The sequence below is a fragment of the Gekko japonicus genome, unplaced genomic scaffold (genome assembly GCF_001447785.1).
Source record: "Gekko japonicus isolate JY-2015 unplaced genomic scaffold, Gekko_japonicus_V1.1 scaffold1928, whole genome shotgun sequence".
NCBI classification, from domain to species: Eukaryota; Metazoa; Chordata; class Lepidosauria; order Squamata; family Gekkonidae; genus Gekko; species Gekko japonicus.
Genome location: NW_015170339.1, coordinates 132,909 through 155,191, shown reverse-complemented (window position 1 = coordinate 155,191; position 22,283 = coordinate 132,909). Strand labels below are relative to the sequence as shown.

The 22,283-nt window shown below is 49.8% G+C and overlaps 1 protein-coding gene across 1 annotated transcript in view; it reads left to right on the top strand.

Moving 5' to 3' along the window:
* SMTN (smoothelin) overlaps positions 1-22,283 on the top strand; it is a 68,961-nt gene that overhangs the window by 13,117 nt on the left and 33,561 nt on the right. The window contains exons 3-10 of the mRNA XM_015418166.1: positions 9,451-9,599; positions 10,158-10,257; positions 11,703-11,781; positions 11,960-12,063; positions 15,128-15,221; positions 15,726-15,798; positions 17,230-17,236; positions 17,487-17,541. Coding sequence (XP_015273652.1) covers positions 9,451-9,599; positions 10,158-10,257; positions 11,703-11,781; positions 11,960-12,063; positions 15,128-15,221; positions 15,726-15,798; positions 17,230-17,236; positions 17,487-17,541 — 661 coding nt within the window. The remainder of the gene's footprint in view (positions 1-9,450; positions 9,600-10,157; positions 10,258-11,702; positions 11,782-11,959; positions 12,064-15,127; positions 15,222-15,725; positions 15,799-17,229; positions 17,237-17,486; positions 17,542-22,283) is intronic.

Here is a 22,283-nt window from a genome sequence, read left to right as displayed (position 1 = left end):
GGTCTGGCTTGTGATTGATGGGTGCATGACACCCTCCCGTACAAAATAAAGTGAGGCCCGGATCACTACTGAATTCACATCTGGCCGCTTGCTGTTTTCCCGCTTGGGATGCTGTGTGGATAAAATGGGGATTATTTCCATTTTTATCCTCAAGCTGGAGCTCCTTGGAGGAAAGGGTGGAATGCAAACATGATCGTTCCTAAACAAATGGCGTTGGGCCGTTCTCAGGGAGTGTGCTTTGCCTGAGGATGTTAGCTGAGTAGGCACATGGGGGCTCTCCGTATCACCCAGGATGCTTCAGCTACTGTGCAAGCCTTAAAAGTGTAGCCCCCCCCCGCCGCTTGTGACAGCCTCCCTGGCTGGGGCTGCAGCAAAGGTCTTGCAAAATCTCCTTGTGGCCTGCTGCCTCGCCCTGCCTGGCTGGGCCCCCCATCTGCTTGAGCCGGCTCTGACCGTTTCCCCCAGGCCGGGCAGCCTCTTGCAACCTTTAATTTCCTGCCTGGTGGGCGAGTGTGAGCAGGGCCGTGGCACATCCTGTTCTTCCCAGGGTGCGGGGCAGCCTGGGACATCAAGTTCTGTCTGCACTGCTGTTGGAAACGTCCTGTGGCTTCCAGCACATCTGGCTCCCCTCCGCTGCCGGCCGCAGAGCGGGGCTGGCCCGTTTGTTTTTGCAGTCCCAGCGCCTTCTCTCGTTCTCACTCCTCAGGGTTGCTGACGTGGGCTAGGCGAGGTGACCTCCCTCTTCCTTTCCCCTCTCCTCCCCACTCCTAGTGGCGATTGCTCCCCTGCAGAGAGGAGGCTTTCCAGGCATTTCATATCCTGTCAGTCGGCATTAGACCCTGGAAGCTGAGGCAGTCTTGACCGTCTGTCTTCCTTCTGTAGCCTTCTTTCTGCTCCTTTCTGAGCACAGTTAAGCCTTCTGGCCAGACATCCGGTTTCCCAACACGAACCGGGTCTTCTGGTGCTGGGGGAGAAGATGGGGGGTGGGGGTCCTAGCATTTCGTGCCCACATGGAACCTGAGGGGTTTTGAACTGCAGGCTGGCATCGTGGTGGCACTACCCTGCTGAGCAGTGTTGGAAAGGGCTAGGCTCTGTTTAATGCATTTTTATTTTTGTCTCTCTTCCCATTCTGGAATTCAAGATGGATCACCAGCATTAAAAGCTATGTATTTTCAAATCATTCACATTTAAAGCAATAAAACATAGTGAACAACAAGATCTAACCAAATGGGGATTAGAAGGCCAGACCTTTTAGAAAGGCGCAACTATAACAACTCTGCCTTATTCAATACAGTGGGGGTCTGCCTTTAGGACCTCTGGCAGATCACTTTACCACACAGCTGTGAACAAGCACCTGCTGTGAGTCCACGCCTGTGGGCCTTCCAGTGGTTCACTCACCTAGAGGTGAGCAGCAGTTGTATTTATGCGAGCACCTGAGCAGCAAGCTACGTGTTGTGTGTTCTTTCTCCTCTACAAGGAGGATGTGTATGCATCAATCTCCAGCATTTTTTTTAAAGGCAGCATGAAGGCAGGTTGTGTATTCCAACCTTATTTGTTGCTCTCAAGCAGTTGCAGCTGCTGTTGAATTCTCTAGGCTGTAGTATTCTAAGGAAATTCTGGTGTAGAACTTGGTCTTGGCTTTCCCTATGCTCTCTAGCCCAGGGGTGTCAAACATAAGGCCCGGGGGCCGGAACCGGCCTGTCTAGGGCTGTTATGCGGCCTGCAAGCAACTGGTGCAAGGGAGGGGTGGCTTGGGGGGTGTGTGTGGACAGAGCCGCTTCAAGCGTGGCTACAGCACGGCAGGGCAACCTCATCTGCAGCAGTCAAGCAGAACCCACGGCAGGGCAACCCCACTGCAGCTGCATTCATACCTCTCCACTTGGCCTGCAGCACTGGGGATGCTGTCCCAGGTGGCTGCAGGGATCAGCATTTGCAGGGGGTTTTTTTGCAGACAATCCTCTGTTGGGGCATGGAAGCATCTACCCAGTGTTACACTGTTGGCTCTCCAGTCCGCCCATGTGGGTTTTCCTCTGGACCCCCCCCTCCCGAACCCATGGGGCCCTACAGTGAGGACACACCAACTTGGAGCTTATTGGTTGCTGTCCTTTATAAAGTTTACTAGGAAGCAGGCTTGTTGTGGGAGTGAAGACAACGGGCGCTAGGCTGTCTGTTGGGGCATGGGCCGTCTGGCCTCAGCCCTCCCCCCGCCAGCGCCACTGGATTGAGGCCCCGCCCGGGCAAAGCCACCTGGCCTTGTCCTGAGCCGCAGAATGGGTGCAAGCTTGGGCCCCTGGCCGCGGGGCCCCCCCTCCCATTGTGGCACGTCAAAGACGCCTGGCCTGGCTCGTGCCGATGTGGTCGAGGGCTCGACGGACCAAGCCACCCGGCCTTGTCCGGCGGTGCCCCAGGCCCCCGTGGGCTGAGGCCCGCAACCTGGCCCCCCCACTTACTGGAGGGCAGGAGAACCCACCTCCTGGTCCCTCGTGTCTAGCGCAGGGCCGGGCGGCGCACCCTTCCTGGCGGGCTGGCTAGGTTGCGGTGGCAGTGCAAGGCCGACCCAAATGTGTCGGTGGGCCCCCGTCGCCTCGGCGGTTGGAGGCGGAGACAAAGGTGCCCCTGTGTTGCCGGAAAGTACATCCCTCCTGTGAGGCTGCCTCTCTGGACCGGAGCAGCCAAAGCGCTCCCCGGGCCCTTTCTGGCTCGGCTGTCTGGGTGACTGGGCCAGGAGGGGGCGGGGGGAGGCCTCTGGGTGGCTTCTCCTGGTCGGGTGCCTGGGCAGGAGGGCAGGAGAACCCCGGGGGAGGGCCTGAAAGGGTTCCCCGGGTCCCTGCTGGCTCGATGGCCTCAGCAGCTGGGCCAGGATGGGGTGGGTGGGGGCTCTGGGTGGCCTCTTCTGCCTGGCCACCTCAGCTGGAGGGCAGAAGAACAAACGGGGATGGCCGCAAAGGGCTCACCGGCTCGCTTGCCTTGGCGTGCGGATGAGGAGGGGGCGGGGGCCTCTGGGCAGCTGCTCACGCTCGGCCGCATTGGAGGTCTTTCCCCGCACTGGGCGAGGGAGGCACGGCGCAGTCACTTCGCCCCTCTCCGAGTGCAGCCGGGGCCGGTGGAGGGAACCCCCCCCCAAGCAGGGCCGCAGCCTCCCTGGCTCAGGTCGAGGCCGTGGTGGGCGAGAGGTGCTGGAGAGAAGGGCCGTCTGTCCAAGGCTGCCAGCCTCACCTATCCACCCGCACGGGCCAAGGCGATGAGCCTCGTCCCCACCCCCAGCCAATGGCACACCAGCAGTCTTGAGTGGCAGCTGGCGGGCCAATGGCTGAGGGAGCACATTTAATCACGCCACCCCATAGGCCAGGGGCCACGCCACACACTTTTATAATATAGAGAGATATCTCCGGTACCTGGCATTATGTTTTATGGCACACATAGCCCGCCCTGACAAAGTGACGTTTGTCAGATCCGGCCCTCATAACAAATGCGTTCGACACCTCTGCTCTAGCCCATGGAAATCAGTGCCAGTGAAGAATGGGACTGGTGGCGATGAAAACAAGAAGGGCCCTGCTGGCTCACCCCAGATATCTACATCAGGGGACCCCAACATTTTTGAGCCTGTGGATGCCTTCGGAATTCTGACACACCATGGAGGGTGCTGCCACAAAATGGCTGCTGCAGGAGGCGGAGCCAGCCACAATATGTCTGTTGCAGCTTACCTTCAGTCACACAATGAAGATCCTTGTGCTGGCAGCTGCAGCCAAAGCAGCTTTTTTAAAAAACCTGCGCAGCTAATCAAATCTCCTGTAGCCAATCAGAAGCCTGGCTGGCAAAAAGCCCCACCTGGCCCTGCCCACTTTCTAAACGCTTGGTGGGCACCAGGAAAGGTGTCATAGGGGACCCCTGGTCTACCTTATTTGCTCTCCTCATAGTGAAGCCCAAGTGTTTTCATCTTAAAAGTAACAGTGAAAATTCAAATCAAGCAGCCACAAACTTCAGATCTAGCTTCTAAAAACTGCTTTCCATGTTGCTGCATAAAGTGTCGTTCCTCTGTGACTCCTTCCCTTCCCATTCACCTACTTAAAAAGTACAGCTTTGAAGTCCATGCAAGATTTCCGGACTAAGGTTCATCTGTTTGTAAAAAAAAGAAGTGCTTATGGTCATCTCCCCCCGCAAGACATTGTCAGGAGTAACGGTATATTCAGAAGGCCAGGATGCTGGGAGTGGCGCACTTTTCTGCTGCTGATGAGATGGATTCTCACCATGTGGTCTCTAAACTCAGCCGCACAGCATGCCTGGAAAACCCTTCCTGGTCCACTCAAAAGGGGGCAGGAAATACTTTTAATGTTAGCTGATTGCAGTTTTAATGGGTTTTTGTTGGTTTGTTATTTAGCTAAAATTATTTGGAATGGTGGTGATTAAAAGTGTTTCAATGAATGAACAAACCAGAACTCTACGGAGCACTCTCACTGCAGGAGTGTTGGGTCTGGGTGGGCAGTGTCCTATTTCTGGCTATAAGGAGCTACTGGGCTGTCTATGCTGCTAAAACACCCGGGCTGCGTTGCAGCAGTGGTGGTTAAGAGGCTGTTCTGTACAGGAAACCTCTCATTGGAGTCCTGTCCTCAGCCATGCCCTGGCTGGGTGGCCTTAGGAAAACTATTATAACCTCTCTGCTTCAATATCTACACCCCTCCCCATTGCACTGTTCCCAGCTGTACTGTGGGAAATCATTTCTAATGCTGACTTCCTTTACAAGACTCCTGGAGAAATTGTTGAAGTACCACTGAAGACATAATTATATCAGTTTTATGTAGTGGTTGGTGCATCAAGAGTAGGATCTAGGAGACCCAGGTTCAAATCCCTACTCTGGCGTGGAAACCTGCTGGGTAACCTTGGGCCAGTTGCTCAGCCTAGCCTACCTCACAGGGAGGGTAGAATAGAGGAGAAGGAGACTATAACCTGCTTTGATATTCCATTGGGGAGAAAAGTAGGTTATGTATGTGCCATCTGGGTGCAACAGAGTTATTTATTTATTATTTATTTATTTCATTCCATTTATATCCCACCCTCCCCGCACGCAGGCTCAGGGCGGCTTACAAGGCACAAAGTGCAATAAAAACAAACAGATTAAAACAACTGAAGCTAAACATTCACAACTAACAGGATACATGAAAGACTGAAATTACGCACTCCCCATTGCTTATCAGGAGGAGGTCAGAAGATCAAAAGGGGGGGGACGCCATGGGCTGCGATGTTCCAGTTACTCCATCGGCCCAACCCGGCAGTCCTGCTCCGCAGTTACGCGGTGGTGGTAGTGGCGGCAGCGGCTCCTACTCAAAAGCCTGATGGAAGAGCTCCGTCTTGCAGGCCCTGCGGAACTGTAAGAGGTCCCGCAGAGCCCTGATCTCCTCTGGGAGCTCATTCCACCAGGTAGGAGCCGCCACCAAAAAGGACCTGGCCCTCGTGGTAGCTAGCCTGGCCTCTTTAGGGCCCGGGGGTCACTAGGCGGTGTTGTGACCCCGACAGAAGTGCTCTTTGGGGCCTATATGGGGAAAGGCGGTCCCTCAGGTATGCCGGACCCTGGCCATGTAGGGCTTTAAAGGTGAGCACCAGCACTTTGAAGCGAATCCGGTACGCTATAGGCGGCCAGTGCAGCGTCTTCAGCACAGGTCTCTTACAGCTTTCAAGGCAAGCGAGACGCAGAGGTGGTTTGCCATTGTATTCCTCTGCAGATCCTTCCTTGGTGTTCTCCCATGCAAGTACTGGCTGACCCTGCTAAGCTTCCAAGATTTGATGGGATTGGGCTATGCCGTGCTACCCTCTCTCCAAAAGACTGGGCACAAACTTATGGAAAATAATGAGGAGTAATATGCTCCTGGTGCTGGAAGCATGGCTTGAGAAGATTTGCAGTGCAGTCTAAGGTGAGTTGCACACTTCTAAATCAATGGATTTGTCAGGGTATAACTCTGCTTGGGACTGCACTATTTCCAAGCGGGTCAGGCCACCACCTACAGAGCAAGCACAACATCCATGCATTACTCCTGGGCAAGTTACCATCCCAGTATTAGACTGCCTGCCAGAAATTCCATCTTCTCTTGTCGTGACTATGAACAAGGGTATGCTTTTGATAGGGGTTTATGGCTTAGTGACGGTTGTGGTCACCTACTGTGGCTTGCCACATTCTGAAAAGTTACTTAGAGTAAGGTACTTTGTCAGAGAGAAGCTGCAAATGCTCCCCTCCATCTGTCCCATTTTCATTTCATTTTTATTTTCTTCCAAGGGGCCCACATTCTCTCGTTTTCCAGTTTATTCTCACAACCACCCTGTGAGGTAGGTTAGGCTGAAAGAGAGAGAAGGCCATTTAATGAGTTTCAGTACTGAATGAGGCTTTGAACCTGGGTCTGCCAAGGGGCTCCTCCAACCTGATTTGGGTGGCAGTTCCCGCTGAACTTCTTGACAGGCAGTGCTATCTCTCCCCCCACCCAGTATTTCCTCGTCCAAAATGAAAATTGCTGGCCTGGGACAAGCGGTAGCTCCATTTCTGGTTCCTCACAGCTGGTGGACTCTGGTGTCCTTTGATGAAGGGGTCTTGTAGAATAGACACCAGCAGCAGTGCCAGCAAACGGTCACCTCTGGGAAAAAAGGAATGACTGCCCCACCCTGGAATGGGTTTTTGATTATATTCTGGCAATTGTTTCCTGCTGCCAGGGCTTGCTTCTGCAGAGCTGTGTGGCCTTCTGAGCTTTAAATAAACATTAAAAAAATTAAAAACTCTGGCCACGGGCAGTAATAACTTCTGCATTTAGAAAGCTTGACCTCCTGTGACCTGTATACATTATGCATATTGGGTAGATTTGCATTTGGCCCGCTTTGCATAGTTAATTCTGCAGTCAATTGAGCTCTGCTTAATGCAGTCTTGCTGACGGGAGCTGGCAGCGAGAGAGCTGTGCCTCTTTAAAACGTACATATGAGAAAAGATCTGTAAAGGAATTGTAATGTTGGGGATGAGTGGTGTTAACGGAAAACGGCCTGCCTCTGGAGTTTTATGGTTGTTTTCCTCAAGGGCACTGTAACACAAAGCGCCATCTCAAAATGCACTAATTGCTCTTACGTTCGTTTTATCTGGTGTACTCAGTACTATGTACGCACATTTCACTATAAAGCTAGCAGATTCACATTGTCGAATACAGTTGCTAACCCTTATTTCTTTGAGTTGTTTGCTTTTATATATAAAAGTTGTTTATTGCACCAGTTCCCTCTTAGACGATTCTTTGTTGCCTTGGCCTTTGCTGTTCCCCGGCCCCTGCTCCAAAAGCATCAAAGATCCCAGACTCAGGAGAGCCTGAGACATCAATGAATTATTTCCAAGCCATGCCACATATACTTCTATTGGCTTTATAGCAAGGAGGTCAGATAGAAAGAGCTTCAGGGTGAGGATAAATAACTTCAGACTAGTGTTTTAACCGTCTTACTGCCAACAGCGTGGCAGGAAAATAAATGCCAGTGACCTGTTTAATAGCAGAGAGCATCGATCACTCACTCTTCCAGCTCTGGGCGAAGAAAGCAGCTCCCGTTTTCTTCCCTTTTTTAGAAAAAGCAATCCTGTTGTCTGTTTCTACAACCTGATAGATGGCCAAGCGGGACGTGATAGAGGGTGGATCCATGTATATGTATTCATCTGTCCACTCATTTATGTCTAAAGGATGGGAAGGCGGTTTAAAAACACAAGAAAAGCACACAGATGAGAGGGTGCTTTCCCCCCTCCTGTGTTTTTCTTGACTGCAGTCAGCGTTTTTCTCCCGGATGGGTAAAAAATATTGAAACCTGTGAAGTGCATGAGGAAAGGTGAGAGACAGGGACACGGCTGAGGTCCCCTTGTTCATAGTCAAAAGAAGAGGGTCCCTGTAATCCTCTCTTTTAGATGTAGTGGATACATGGATTTCCCTGCTGTTTAGCTGTGCCTATTTGGTATGCGATTCTTGTGCCTTATTTTGTCTGAAATATTTTATATCCTGGTCTTTCCGAAAGATTCCAGGCAGCTGTTAAAATGCCAATATGGCATGCATATGCAATAAAAATAATAAACGTAGAAAGTGCAGCTGGTTGAATAAGCTTGGGAAAACCACAGTAGCTGCTGATTGGCAAGCAGAGAATGAAGGCAACAGGCAACTCCTGTTGCTGGTCCAGAACATCTGGTATTCAGAACTGTATTACCAATCTACTTAGTCGTGATAGTGAAATGCAAGGATCCACAGACAGGGCTATAACAGCTGTCATTGTGGCGCGTGCCCCTTATCCCATCCGGCCACTATTTCTGGCCTCTTCTCACACATAACACAGTGTTCCCCATGGACTTGAAATCTCTAGCACACAGAGTGACACCGTTTCCCCATCTCAGAAGCCCATGGCTTGGATTCTGAGTATTTCTCCTACCTGGTACAAGTCAGAGACCCTGTCAGGGTCCACTTTGCTTACCCTGGAAATTTGGGGGCCTTGTTTTGCTTAAGTCCCAGCAGCTGGAGGAAGAGTAGCAGGCAGCAAATCACTAGGGGTCCTCTCTGGGAAGCTCAAGACCATCCAAGGTACAGATGAGCCTAGAAAACCGCAGGGGGTGGCACTGGGTTAATGGCTGCCTCAGTAAATGCCGGGGCCTTGTGGCCAGTCAGGATTTCCAGAGCCCTGGCTAAATGGAGCCACTTGGCATACAGGCTGCTCTCCTATCAGATGGTGCCAGTTGGCTTGTCCTTGATGAATTTGTCCTGTCCTTAAGTTGCTGTTCAGTCGCACAGTTGAGTCTGACTCTTTGCGACCCCATGGACCAGATCACGCCAGGCCTTCAGGTCTTCCACCGTCCTCTGAAGTTCGCTCAATTTCATGTTCGTTGCATCTATGATACTGTCTAACCATCTCATCCTTTGCCGTCCCTGTCTTCTTTGACCTTCAATCAAAGGTCAAACCATCTAAATTGACCGCAACTTTTTGCAGTGGGCCCCCATAAATTAAAGATAAGGCGGTGCTTGTTCTTTCCAGCTTATGATCAGGAGGGGACAGGAGAGGGCCTCTCTTCCCCTCCACTCCCTGAGAGTCACGTGTAGCTCTCGGCTCCCAGTTTGTTCACCCCAGTTGATGGAATAAGTGCCAGGGCCCCTCTTGGCTGCCAGGCGTGTGTCATACAGTTCGCTGTATCTGGAGTGTGTGTGTGGGGGAACTCCTTGGCATACTCTGGCATAGTGGCAGTCGCGTGTGTGAGTCATTGGGCCGTGTGCCACTGAGAGAGGGTGGGTGGGTCAGGGGACAGTGGGACACTCTGTGTGCCAGGACAGTACATCCATTGTATAGCCAGCTTGGAATTTTGGGGTGGTCAGAAGAGGTGGGCTGGAGCGCAACTCCCCAGGGTGGAGTCGACATCAATAATGCATATTATCTGTCCCGTTGTGACTCCCCTTTGCTCCGTCTTCCTCACAGCTGGAGGCCACGCTGGACCTGGCAGAACGGCGGCAGATTCGCTCCGCCATTCGGGAGCTACGGCGGCAGGAGCTGGAGCGCGACGAAGAGGCGCTGGCGTCCAAGCGCTTCCGGACAGAGCGGCAGGAGAACAAGGAGAACTGGCTGAGGTAAACCCTTGAGGGGGTCTAGTGAATGTCTGGGGCGAGGGTAAGGCTGGGGAAATTTAGGGGTATGTTCGGTAACTCCTCCTTCCCCAGCTTCTTTGGTTATAAAGGTACTGGGGAAACGAATGAACTAGAACTGTGTAGGCGAGTTGGTCGCTGGGTGTTTTTCTGACCGGTGACACCAGGCCTGGCCAACGTGTGACCTATCAAGCCAAATTCAGGTTTGTATTGTCAGCCTCCTTGGTCAAGTAGTTAAACCAGCAGAGCTTGATGAGCAGTGAGTGGCCTGTTTGGCTTACTGAGCTGGACAGAAGAGCACTGGCTGCCGCTTCTCTGGCATCACCTTGGGCTTGCTGTGTCTGCTTCCTCGACTTTCAGCTCCTCAACTTTCAGCTGCAGGGAGCAGGCAGGCGATTTTGCCCCCAGGGTCTCAGCCAGCCAGGGTTTCTCCCCACCTCAGATTGTGAGCTTCCTTGCCCCTTCTTTACGCACCGCAGATGGTCTGGAGGCACTTGGACAACTCTTTCGTCTTTCTCATCTCACGGCCCTTGTTTCCCTCAGGTCCCGGCAGCAGGAGGAGGAGCAGCAGCGGCAAAAATCTCTGGATGTTCTCTCTGGGAAACTGGAGGCCATCCAAGATGTGGAGGAGCTGACAACTTTGGTGAGTGGCTGGCAGTGTTGTGCTTTTGGGGCGGAGTGTGTCCTGCCCCAGTTGCTTGAGGCCTGCTGAAGCCGGTACAGCAGAGCGGCCAAGAGACAGAGCTACGGCGTGCGAGGTCCCTTGCTGGAATTTCGTCTCTGATATGAAATTACCGGATTGGCTTAAGGATGCCACCTTCTCTTGGCCTCAGCTCCCCTGGCTTAATGTATATTACTTGGCATTCAGGTAGCATGTTGGAAGCGTCCCAAGCAGTTTATGTACAGATCACAAATAGCAGTTCTGATCTCCTCTGCAGGCTTGGTGTAGCAGTTGCAACACGCTAATGTTCGTGAGCACTCAGTGAGCATTCGTGAGCACTGAAAAACACTGAAGCACCCTTTCAGCTCCCTCTGGTGCAACATGCTGGGCTCCTTGTCTCCTTTCCACTATGCCCAGTTATTTAGATTGAAGCTTGTGTTTGGGGTTCTGTACACCTTGTAGGGAGGAATTCCTTCTTCTCCACCCCATCACTGAGCTTACCAGTGGTGGCTGTTCCTTGCCTGGTTTGGACCTCCACGAGTTTTGCAAAGAAATAGCCATAAGAGCTATTTCTCAAGGCAAACTGAGTGGCAACTGAATGAAAATCGTCCTTTATATAGCATGTTTAAAGTGTTCAGAAGCTCTTCAGGAACACCATTTTGTGAATTCTTGCAATAAGCCCCCCTCTCCATCAAAGGGGAGTCTGTTCTTAGTTTTTTAATTGATATTTTGATTTTGGCATGTGCCAAAATACAAGCAAATTAGATCACTACTTACATAAACTAGAAAAAAAGGTGCTTAATTAATACAGATGTCACCATAAAGCCTGGCAATCCAGACAACAGAGACATGTTTAATATAAATAACATTTAGATAGCTTACAAAGGAAATTTGTTTTTAATTGAATCAGACTTACCTTATACAGCCTCAATACAAGGGTATGATTTAGCGTTGTTGCCCCGTGCAGCAGATTAAGGGACCAAGGCTGAGGCAGGTGTCTTGTCTAAGACCACCTTGTGGGTTCATGACAGAGGCAAGATTTGAACCAGGGACTTCTTGGATGTTACTAATTTTGAAAACTTTGTTGAAAAGTGACTTTTGGGGATGTTCACATGTTGCATTCTTGAAACAAGTATAATGCAAAAATGCTTTACACATATGATTTGGCCAAAGGAAATGAATATATTCTGATCTCTATGCTGTTGCTTGGGTCTGTATCTGAGGGTGGCCTCTTGTTTTTTGAAGTCATTTTTGTAAGAATGCATTTCTTCTCAATAAAATTAAAAGTGTAATATAGTGACAGACAGAGAACTGCTCTGCTTAAGCCAAGGTGGCAGTGCAAAGCCAGCACTGAGCTCCCTCGACAGAGCCCTAGCTTGGCCTTTGGGTGGTCCGTAGAGGTCACTGCTCTTTCTTCTCTCTTTCAGCTGCGAGGAGCCAGTGAATATGAGGAGCGCAAACTGATCCGTGGTGCTATCCGCAAACTGCGTGCTGAAGAAATTGAAGGTAGAGCACCAAGCAGTGAAAAGGGAAGACCCTGAGTCTCGGGGGCAGGGGCTGTCCTTGAGTGTGTGTTTTTGGGATCGAGAGAGAGAGAAGCGGAGACTTAGTTAGATCCAGCTTGGCTGTGGTGCTCCTGAGCTTGGACCAACCCCCTGATGTCCTGTCTTTTTCCTCTTCCCAGCTGCGGCCTTAGCTGGGAAGGTTTTCTATAACCGGAAGGAGAAGAAAGAGACGCTGGAATCCAAGGAGCGGGAGGGAAACTCTGCAGATGGAGGCATCTCTGAGGTAAGCAGGAGAGACGGAGCCTCGTCTCCCTAAGCGAGGGCGGCAGAGCAAGATGTGCCCTAGCTTGACTCTCACCAATGTTGCTTCATCAGCTTGGGACATAAACTGCGCTCTCCTAGACACCCAAGTTTAGCTGGTGGCTTCTAGGAGGTTCCAGATGGGCTGAGCTATGTGGTAGCCCCAGGGGCAATCCTTGAGAAGGAGGGTGGAGGGCGGCAGAGCAAGATGTGCCCTATTTGTCTTCCGAAGTGCTTTGCCAGGCACACCCCCCCCCCAGGCCCCCGTTCTGTCAATAGCTGAGCGCTGTTTCTGTGCTGTCCACTCTTGGGCATGGCCAGAGAAGAGAAAAGAGCTCCCCTTCTATAGCTGAGTGGTTGAGTGCAAGACCCCATCCCCGGTGGTGTAATCTCCATGGAATCCCATGCGAGTGATGCTGCTGTTGGCTGTAGTTAGGCCAGGATGCAAAGAGGACTTTGGCGATACTTCACTTTCCCTCTGTGCAAAAACAAACAAGGACTTGCAACTTCTAGGGCAAAAGCACTTCTCAGATCTTCCACTAGGTAGCAGCCTCCTCCAAGGAAGAGGGAGCCGGTCCCTTCTGCAGTCTACTCTCGTTTCTAATCTCTTGTGAAACATCCTCCTTGAAGTTTGGCTTATCATTTTCAAAACTCCTGTGTTCCTTTGAAATGCCTCGACTGTTTCACGAGAGGAGGAGACTCCTAGCACAGTGGTTTGGCAGCAGAACCTTTGCTTTGCTTTCATAGGGTCCCAGATTCAATCCCCTGCGATCTCCTGTCCAAAGGAATTCAGGCAGCAGATGCGAGGGGAGGCCTTTCTCTGCCTGAAGCCCTGGAGCAGGGAAGAGAGGAAGAGATTTATACCTCGCCCTTCCCTACCCAAAGGAGTCAGAGCGGCTTACAATCCCTCCCCCCCACAACAGATACCCTGTGAGGTAGGTGGGGCTGAGAGAGCTCTCTCAAGAACTGCCCTTGAGAGAACAGCTCTGAGAGAACTTATGACTGACCCAAGGTCACACCAGCAGCTGCATGTGGAGGAGTGGGGAATCAAACCCGGCTCTCCCAGATTAGGGTCCACGCTCTTAACCGCTATGCCAAACTGGCTCTCACTACACCACTGCACCAAACTGCTGCAAGTCTGTGGAGACAGTGCTAATCTATGTGGACCAGTGGTCTAGTTTAGCGTAGGACAGCTTCATATGTTCAAATACGCACTTTGAATTTCACTTTAGGCAAAATTTTGGTGGCATTTCCCAGTTCTGAACAGCCCAGCTTGGCTATTATTATTATTATTATCTGAACAGCCCAGCTTGGCTATTATTATTTTTTTTTTTAACAAAGGCTAAATTTGTGGTTTAAAGCGCCAGCAACATTTACTGTGCCAGCTGATGATGCTCCCTTGTGACCCATACATAGCTCCCTCTTCTCCAGCAGCAGTGGCTTTAGTAGCGCTTTTCTGTGTGGAAATCTCAGCAACACGCTCCCGTTTGCCCTCCATCTTGGCCCACCTGGAAGAGCATAACACCGAGACTCTGGAAGAATTGCTGTTGTTTGCACGATGAGGGAAGGAGTTGGAGCTCTTTGCTTGTATCCCAGCTCTGGAGAAAGAGGCTGATGAAGGGAGGGAGGTTGGTTGGTCAACACTGGGGTCTACATGGAAGCCTCCAGGGCCTCCCTTGGGCTATCCCTACTATATAGTGCTTCCATCATGGGGAAGGATCTGGTGAGCTTGCCAAAAAGGCCATGAGGCGGAACCCCCAAAGCACTTCCTAAGGGAGGGCACTGCTTGTTGTGAATGAGGTCAGCACCAGGCACAGTTCTCACCAGGAAGAGGATTCTGTGCCTGTAACATACCACTTCAACTGCGGGGGGTTCCACCATGTGATGGAATGTTCCTCGATATGCAGAAGAATCCCATCCATGTCGGAAACGTAATTGTTTATTTTATTTGCATCATTTATACCTCGACCCTCCTCCCCAGGGGGAACCTAAAGTGCCTGACATCATTCTCCTTTCCTCCATTTTATCTTCACGACAAGTCTCTGAGTCAGAGTGTGACTGACTCAAGGTCACCCAGCAAACTTACATGGCAGAGTAGGGATTCGAACCTGGGTCTCCCGAATCCTTGTCTGACATTCCAGCCGCTTTGCCAGGCTGACTCATGGAGGGAATCCTGTAAGCCTGTGCTGCAGTCTGAAGTGGTATGGCTCAGGCCTAGGTGGGCTATCCCAGTGAAACCACAGCACAGGCATCTTTTGTGCTGCTTTTCCTTGTACATCTCCCTCACACACACACACACCCATCACAACACACTTTGAAGCAGCTGGGCCTTGGGAAAAAGAAAGGGACCCGTGCTTGTGGTTGCCTAGCAACAGTCAACCTGGAAGCGGTTTTGGGGTTGCATCTTGTTGCCTAGCAACTGCTCCCACATTGCACAGAAACATACAAAGGGTCTTTCTGTGTACTTATTGGGTGTGAGGTTATGCAGTGAACCCTCTTTTCAAGGTGTTCTGAGTGGTCCTGATTGCAGAGAGCGGGACTCCAGGAGTGTGGCGGGATGGATTTGGCAATGTGAGGAGAAAGCCTTTCTGATGTGCAATGCTGCCCTCAGCTGGCTGCCTTGAGTCAGGCCTTTGTCTCAGTTGATACAGGATGCTACACCCTGTCGAATGGACCAGTGTGCATGTGGTAATTTGAGATGCACCTTGGCGCAAGGCTGACAGAACTTGCTGGGGTTTTTTTGAGGGTTCTTTTAATTAAGGCTAATCGAACTCCCTTCATTTCTGTGCTCACAATCACGAATTCAGTATCGCCTCACTACAGGTGTGAAAGAATAAAATCTCTGCCCTTTGAAATATGTGTTTTAAAAACTTCTTCAGTCCCACCCTGAGGTAGCTAAGGGAGAGTCATGTGCCCTCTGCGATCGTGATGGATCAGCCTTTTGTGCGTTTGTTTCTAACAAAGCCCAGCAGTTACGGCTTGGAAAAGTTGCTTGCCCTGAATCCCGAGGCTTGCTGGCTGACCCCTCGGCTGCTTTTTTTTGTCAGGTGCAGGAGTTAGCAGAGCGGGAGCTGATCAAGGCCCAGATACGAGAGCTGAGGAACGAGCAGCACAGAGAAGCGAAGCCAATGGACGTTCCCGGTGAGTCCATGCAAATGCTTATTTCCATAGACTTTGACTCCCACGCCCCTGCCTTGTTCCGGCTGGGAAGGGACACCCGAGGAGAGGGGGAGGGGATGGGGAGGGGATGGAAGACACCTCAGCGGCATGGGGTGTGTGTGTGACAACTGTGTGTGAGTGCGCAAGGGTGTGTTCAAGGTATGTGGAGCTGGTGTAAGGAGGCGCAGGGTATTCTGTGTGGGAGGCCGGTGACAAAACAGATGTTACGATGAGGGATTGGGGGCTTTCTCTGTAATTCTAATGACACAATCCCTATTCAGTATTTTAGTCAACACTTACATTGTTTCAGTCATCCTTGTGCCAACTCTGGAAAGTAGGCTGGCACTGTTACTCCATGCTGCTGCAGGTTATGGAGGTGAGTGGTTTGGCCTGCTGGCAGAAGCAAATTTGGCACCAGGGGTTTTCCGGGCTCAGCCGCTTTGCAGTCCTAGTCATGATAACCTGTTGTTTGTTCTCTTCCTGCAGACATCTCCTCAGGGACCCTTCTGCTCCTGGACCCAAGCTGTCATCAGGAACCCCAGGACAGTTTCCGTTTTCAGTGGCCAACGTGGCATGGAATCATATTCATTTTACTGTTTCGTCCTAAGCAGAGTTAAACCCCCCCTCATAGGTCCTTTGAAAGCAGAAGAGTGTAGCTCTGCTTAGGACTACACTGTTAGCTGAATTTACATTAAAAATGAAATTTGGCCAGGATGGCATATGGAAGAACAGTAGCTGAGAACTTATGAATTCTCTTTGGATCCAGGAGGGAGGTTTATCTTTTTACTTTATTTATTTAATTTTTTTGCCTTCAGAAGTGCAACTCATGTAAGCCACTCTGCCCTGGAATTTTCAGGGACCAAGTCCTGTTTGATTCAGCTTATGTAAGCTGCTTTTTAGTAGTGAATGGCTTTTTAGAGACCTGAGACAAACATATGAGGTTATTATAAATGTGGAGATAGGTGTCTTTTCCAGTAACCTCACTGAGTCAACTTTAAATGGAAATAGCAGATCAGTTTTTATCAAGGTATTTTAACCATTATTATTATTATGCTGTGGCCTTGGAAATACGCCTGTAAAGAATGGCTTTATGGTCCTTTATGGTTTACAATAGGAATACTCTGCAGATTACAGATATGTTAAAGGATAGTTTGGATTGTATTGATTTAGAAGAGTTAACTTGATTTTTATTTATATCTTTGCTCTGTAACCCTTTTCTGGTATGGTACAGTTTGTGTGTTGGTAGCAGGATTAACCCCCCCCACACACACACCCTTAGTATATACTATGAAGTTGTTTTTAAAAGTGACTTGTGTATACTTATTGGCACTTTATGAGACTAGCACTTTATGAGACTCTTGTTTTATTGTAATTGAATTTTAAACTGTTTTTATGTGAATGAACGGTCATTTACAGACCAAATATGTAAGCCGCCCTGAGCCCGCTTGCGGGGAGAGTGGGGTATAAATTAAATTAATTAATAAAAAAAGGAAAAAAAGAAATTTTCACCTTTCATCTTTTTATAAAAAGACATGGAAATATCATAAAAACAATAGCAGAACTTGTCTGGGATTGAGGAAGAAGGTGTGTGGGGTTGGCAATGGCACAGGTATTAACCGCTCAGTACCTTCCACAGCTGAATTTTTGCTGGTTGACGTTAAACCATGCTGCAGACTTGCAGAACAATTTTTTCCAGAGTTTTCATTGGATGCAGTGAGGATGCTTTCGAAGTGGTCTCATTACATTGAAAGTATTTCAACTGTCCTCACGGATGCCGGTGGCCGGCATCTTCAGAACCTTTAGGGTGTTGGCCAGAAATGACATCGCGTGATGCATGATGTCACGCCTGGCTGAAAGCCCGGATGTAATGTAAGCATGTTGGGTGACACTCTGGCCGTTCCTTAAGTTATTATCTCACATCCAGGTTTTTTGTCAGGTGTAACCCTACATGTTGTGCAATGTCACTGCCATCCCTGGCCCTTTCTCCCAGCAGTCAGGTAAGAGAGGCGGGAGGGTTGCCCCACCAGTGGAAGCCCTCCTGCCATAAGTGGGTCTTTATCATAACAATGTAATAGTGGGTCAGAAGTGAGTTTCCCTGTGAAGACTGTGCAAATGATGTGATACAGTCTTGGTAGAGAAGTTATTTTTGCAGTCTTCTGGGGGTTCCCTGGGTTTTGAGAGCCAGGAGCACATGTGGTTGGTCAAGGGACTGTGTTCCCATTGTACTCCCTCTCTTCTTTTCCATAGGTTGTTCTCCGGGCCCCAGAGAAGGAAGCAAGTGCAGCCCACAAAGTGGTGGATGGTAAGCATGGAAGCCAAGCCGTTTTCTTGCCCTGTAAATGATATTAGTGATCTTTTCCAGAGTTATAGGCAAGGACAATAGTGCTAGGAAAAGTTGAAGGCAGAAGGAAAAGAGGACGACCCAGCATGAGGTGGATTGACTCAATCAAGGAAGACACCGCCCTCAGTTTGCCAGACTTGCAGCTTCTCGTACAGTGCATATTTTTTCCTGGTTTTGTTGCCCCTCCGACCCCATTTCCCCTCCTTTTCCATGCAGTCTTATTTAGCTTTTCCTCTTCTGGGTTCTGAGATTTCAGCAGACGTTCCACAACTGATTCAGGCTGCAAGTGCATTCTTTAAAAAAATAAAAATTTATATATATGTGTGTATATGTATATGTGTGTGTATATATGTGTATGTATATATATGTATACATATTTTTTTTAAAGAATGCACTTGCAGCCTGAATATATATATGAAATGAAAGCTGAGATTTTCAGGAAGGTGAATTCTGCACCGGTGTTTTTGCTGTGCTTCTACAGAGATGCAGCTTGCAATCTCCGTAATCAGTTTCTACAGGGAGCCATCATCGCACACAGTTTACTTCCCTGCTGCTCTTCTGTGGTTCTTTCTCTCAAGTCTGTCGCCAGATAGTGAAACTGAGATTTGAATGCAGGAAATTCCAGGCCATTTTCAAATATTGACACACATATAGAGAGCAGTACAGCGAGGGGTGCTTGAGGCTTCCATGGGCATGGAACAAAGGGTGTTTTCTCCACATGCCAGCCAAGTTGGCAGGCTTGATCTCTCAGCAGATGCGCTTCAGTCTCTGCCCCACCAGTCTGAGAGAGCACCATCACACTTGCTTATTATCAGGGATCATTAATGGTTCGTCCTGTCAGGTTAATGAGCACTGTTTCTGCTCATGCTTTCTTGGTGGCCACTCCTGTGTTGTGCAGTGGGATTCTGGAGGATGCATGGAAGGTCCCAACTTTGCAGAGGTTTCAGAGGCTTAAAAGGGCAGAACTTTTCTGGTGTGCTTCTGAATGGAGGTTCATCGTAAATCGGGTAATGGATTGCTCTCGTCTTGCTAATTGTGTTTTTGTAAAATGACATTCGATATGATTTTTTAAAACTGCTTTGAGTCCTGTTGGCTGGGAGAGAATATTCACCTCTTTTTTGTGAATATTTGCGTGTGTGCGTGTCTGTGTGTTTGCGAGCCCGGAACTCATGGTGACTTCTTGCGATCCTTAGTGGGGCTAGGACGTTTTTCAGAGAGGTGGCTGGACATTATCTGCCTCTGCATCCCGGCCCTGGTTTTCTCTGGAAGTCTCCCGTCCAAATACTTTCCAGGGTTGGCCCTGCTTAGCTTCCGAGATCTGACGAGATCAGACTTACCTGGGCTATCCAGGTCAGGATGAATATAATTATTTTAAATTGATTTGTTGTACTTCATTTCTCCCCGGTTGGGACCCAAAGCGGATTACATCATTCTCCCCTCCATTTTATCCTTTCAACAACCCTGTGAAATAGGTAAGGCTAGGAGCGTGTGACTGGCCAGGGGTCACCCAGCAAGCTTCCAGGGCAGAGTGGGGACTCGAACCTGGGTCTCTTAGATCTTAGTCTGACCCTCTAACCATTGCAGCACACTAGTGAATAACTTCAAAGCAGCAGGCAGAGTAGAGGGGAGATGGGAGGCTGAAAATCTCTGTGTTGTGCGCACACACAGCTGGTAGACTGAGTCTACAGCTGGTTTGTTGTGTGTGTGTGTGGGGGGGAGCTGTTCTGTAGCGAAAGCTCTGTCCAAGGCATGCCGTGTCTAAGCTGCCTGGTCTGAAAGGAGCCACTTGCAAGAGCTGAGCTTTCCCCGCCCCACCAGAAGTCTGCAGGAGTTATTGTCGTTTGGCCCATCGATGCACCGTGCTTCTCCCCAGCTCGATCCCAGCTGCACATGTTTTTGTAAATCCCAGAAGGATGGGGACTTCCAGGAAAAATCAGAGCCTGTGTTGGCGTGGAGAGGAAGGTCAGGGGAGCACAGAGGCAGTCCTCCGCAGAAGAGGGCGGGATCCAGGGCTCTGCCCCTGTGAGGTGGAGCCCTCGAGGGCCTGGCGTTCCGTGCGCAGGGGCTGCTCCTGCCTCCTCCTCACTATCCCCACCGCATCCGCACCCCCTGTGCTGTGGGGGCTTGGCCTCCTCCTGCGTCTCCCCTTCCCTCAGCACCAGAGGAGGGGTGTGTGGGTGAGGGGGCAGTGCCGTATGTAAGGCTTTCTGGGAGGCTGCTGCTTTTGCAGGGCCATGAAAGGGAATCTCTGCTGCTCAAGAGTTGGACCTTTTGCATTCTTTAGCCCAATAAGGTCAGGAACAGCTCCTCGCTCCTTCCTTGGCCGGGCCCCTCCCCTCCCCTCTCCTTTGTGCTCCTGATGTGGTGCTCGGCCTGGCAGCTCAGCGTTGCTCTCCCCGGCCAGTCGAGATGCCTCCTGGGCACCCCTTTGAAGCTCTGCCGCCTCTCTGTTCCCTCCTCCTCCTGTTATTACATTTCCCACTTCCCCAGTAACACTTTCTCCTTTCCCAGGACTCAGTTGTATGGGGTTTGGCAGGGGGTCACGATGGAAGTCTCAGGAAACGTGTCATTTATCATTGCATGCCTCACGTGCCTCCGCTGTAGCGATTCTAGAACAGTAAGCGGGTCTCTTCTCCCCAACCAACCACCAACCCCCATTCCCGCCTTGTAGTGTTGGGGCATTGGGAGTTTTTGCAGCGGAGCATTCTTAGATGCCAGCACAGTGCAGGCAGCTGGGAGATTCTTGATCTTTTGCACTGTGGCCTTACAGCTGTCAAGGGAGCAAGGATTGTTGCATATCTCTGTCACCATTCCAGTCTGGCTGGGGATTAGTTGTTGGGAGAGTCTTCCTTTCCTTCGCAGGTGGAAGGGCATTCAGGGGGGGAGGGGGCTTCACTCGGAATTTCCCCTCCCTCCCAGCTGCCAGTTCAGGGGTTTCTGGGCCACTTAAAGCTGTCCTGATATTGTCTTTTCCAGGTTGCATTTTCTTGTGGCTTGACTTACTTGCCAGAGCTGTTTTTTTGTTTTGAAGCAAGCTGGTATGCTGCAGTCTGATTCGTGGGTTGCATATGTTTGTATGGGAGGCTGGTAGGCAGTGTGCCTTTGGAACTGGAGCCGATGCTCCACTTAGACGTTGTTTTAGCTCTAGTGTGACTCTGTTGCGCGGAAGAGGACTGTCCGGTGGGGAGGGCCCTCAGCTTCGTGACCTCCCTGTGAACTTTCCATTTTTTTTAAAGCTGAGTACGCAGCAGCATTCACGTGCTCAAAGCACTTTGCGCCCTTCATCTTGTCACAACAACTCTATGAGTTACGTCAGTAGAAGGTCCGATCTGGCAAGTGTCATGTTGTTACAGAATTCACAGATACAAAACACGAAGGTGGCTACTGGCACAGATGGCTTTAAAGAAAACTGGATGAATTCACTGCCGCTATTGGCCTGGGTAGATGAATGAGCCCTCTGTGTACAGAGGCAGTCTACCTCTCATTCGCAGTTGTTAGGTGGAACCAACTGGGGAAGGCCCACACCCTTCATGATCATGGGTCTGGCCGGTTCTTAGCTTCCCACTTCTCTCCTGCAAGGCAATGGGGCAGGAAGACAATTTGCCACAGCAAAGTAGGGGGCAGGGAGGAAGAGCAATGCCTTTTCTGGTGCAATTTGCTTTCTGTGTGGAACTACCTCTAGCCGAGGCTCCTAAAGCCAGGTTCGTTGCTCAGTCCGTGTTCTTTAGTTCCACTGTTCCCTAGTTCTCCCTCTCCGTTTTGGAGCCATGTGCCTTCAAAGGGGTTCTGGCTAGAGATGTACAATTTCCGGAAATGTTGAAGCTCGGAAAAAAACCCATTTCCCCCCTATTTTTTTTCAGGGAAAAATGGAATTTTTGGGGAAAATTGAAAAAAAATGCTACATTAGTATTTTTTTTGTCTTTTCTAGATTGAAAGTCATTCTGTTACTTTAGGAACATAAAATATGACTATGGACATTTTTACTTGGCATGAAATTATCACAACTAGCATATTAAAAATATAGTGTATCCAAACAATTGTTACAAACAGAATACCCACCCACATGCAAAAACAAAACTGAAACCTTTTTATTTTCTGACAGTTGCACCTCCTAAAGGAAGGAAATGCATCTTGTTCTTGCATTGGAGAGTTCCGTTTGTAACCTAGGACTTGCTTGTCCTCAGTGCACAGAAATTAGATCAATCTGATACCATATATATATATTTTAGAAATGTTGGAAAATATTTGAACACCTTGTCTAAAAATATTTTATTCATCATGTTAAAATAAAATGTTCCGTAATCAATTTTTTCTTTTCTTTTTTCAATTTTTCCAATTTTTCGGAAAAAAAATAAAAAAGACTTCAGGAAAAAAACAGAAAAAACCCTGTTTTTCCCCGATTTTTTCCGGTTTTTCCCCGGGCTTTCTCATCTCTAATTCTGGCTTTGACCAGATGCGGACCTATCTGAATCTTTCCCCCTGGGAAACAATTTCAGAGCCTGTCTAAGGCTTTTGAAGGTGGGAGAGATGGCCTGGTGGGGAAGGGAATCTTTCTCTGGCTGTGTACGTACAGGACTGTCTGAGGGCTCAGCTGTGGTGGTGATGGGCGGGGGGCGGGGGAGGTACTGTGATGGCAAGGCTGAAGGGTAGGGAGGATGCCCTGGAATGCTGTGGCACAGTCACTAAAAATGCAAAGCCGGGAA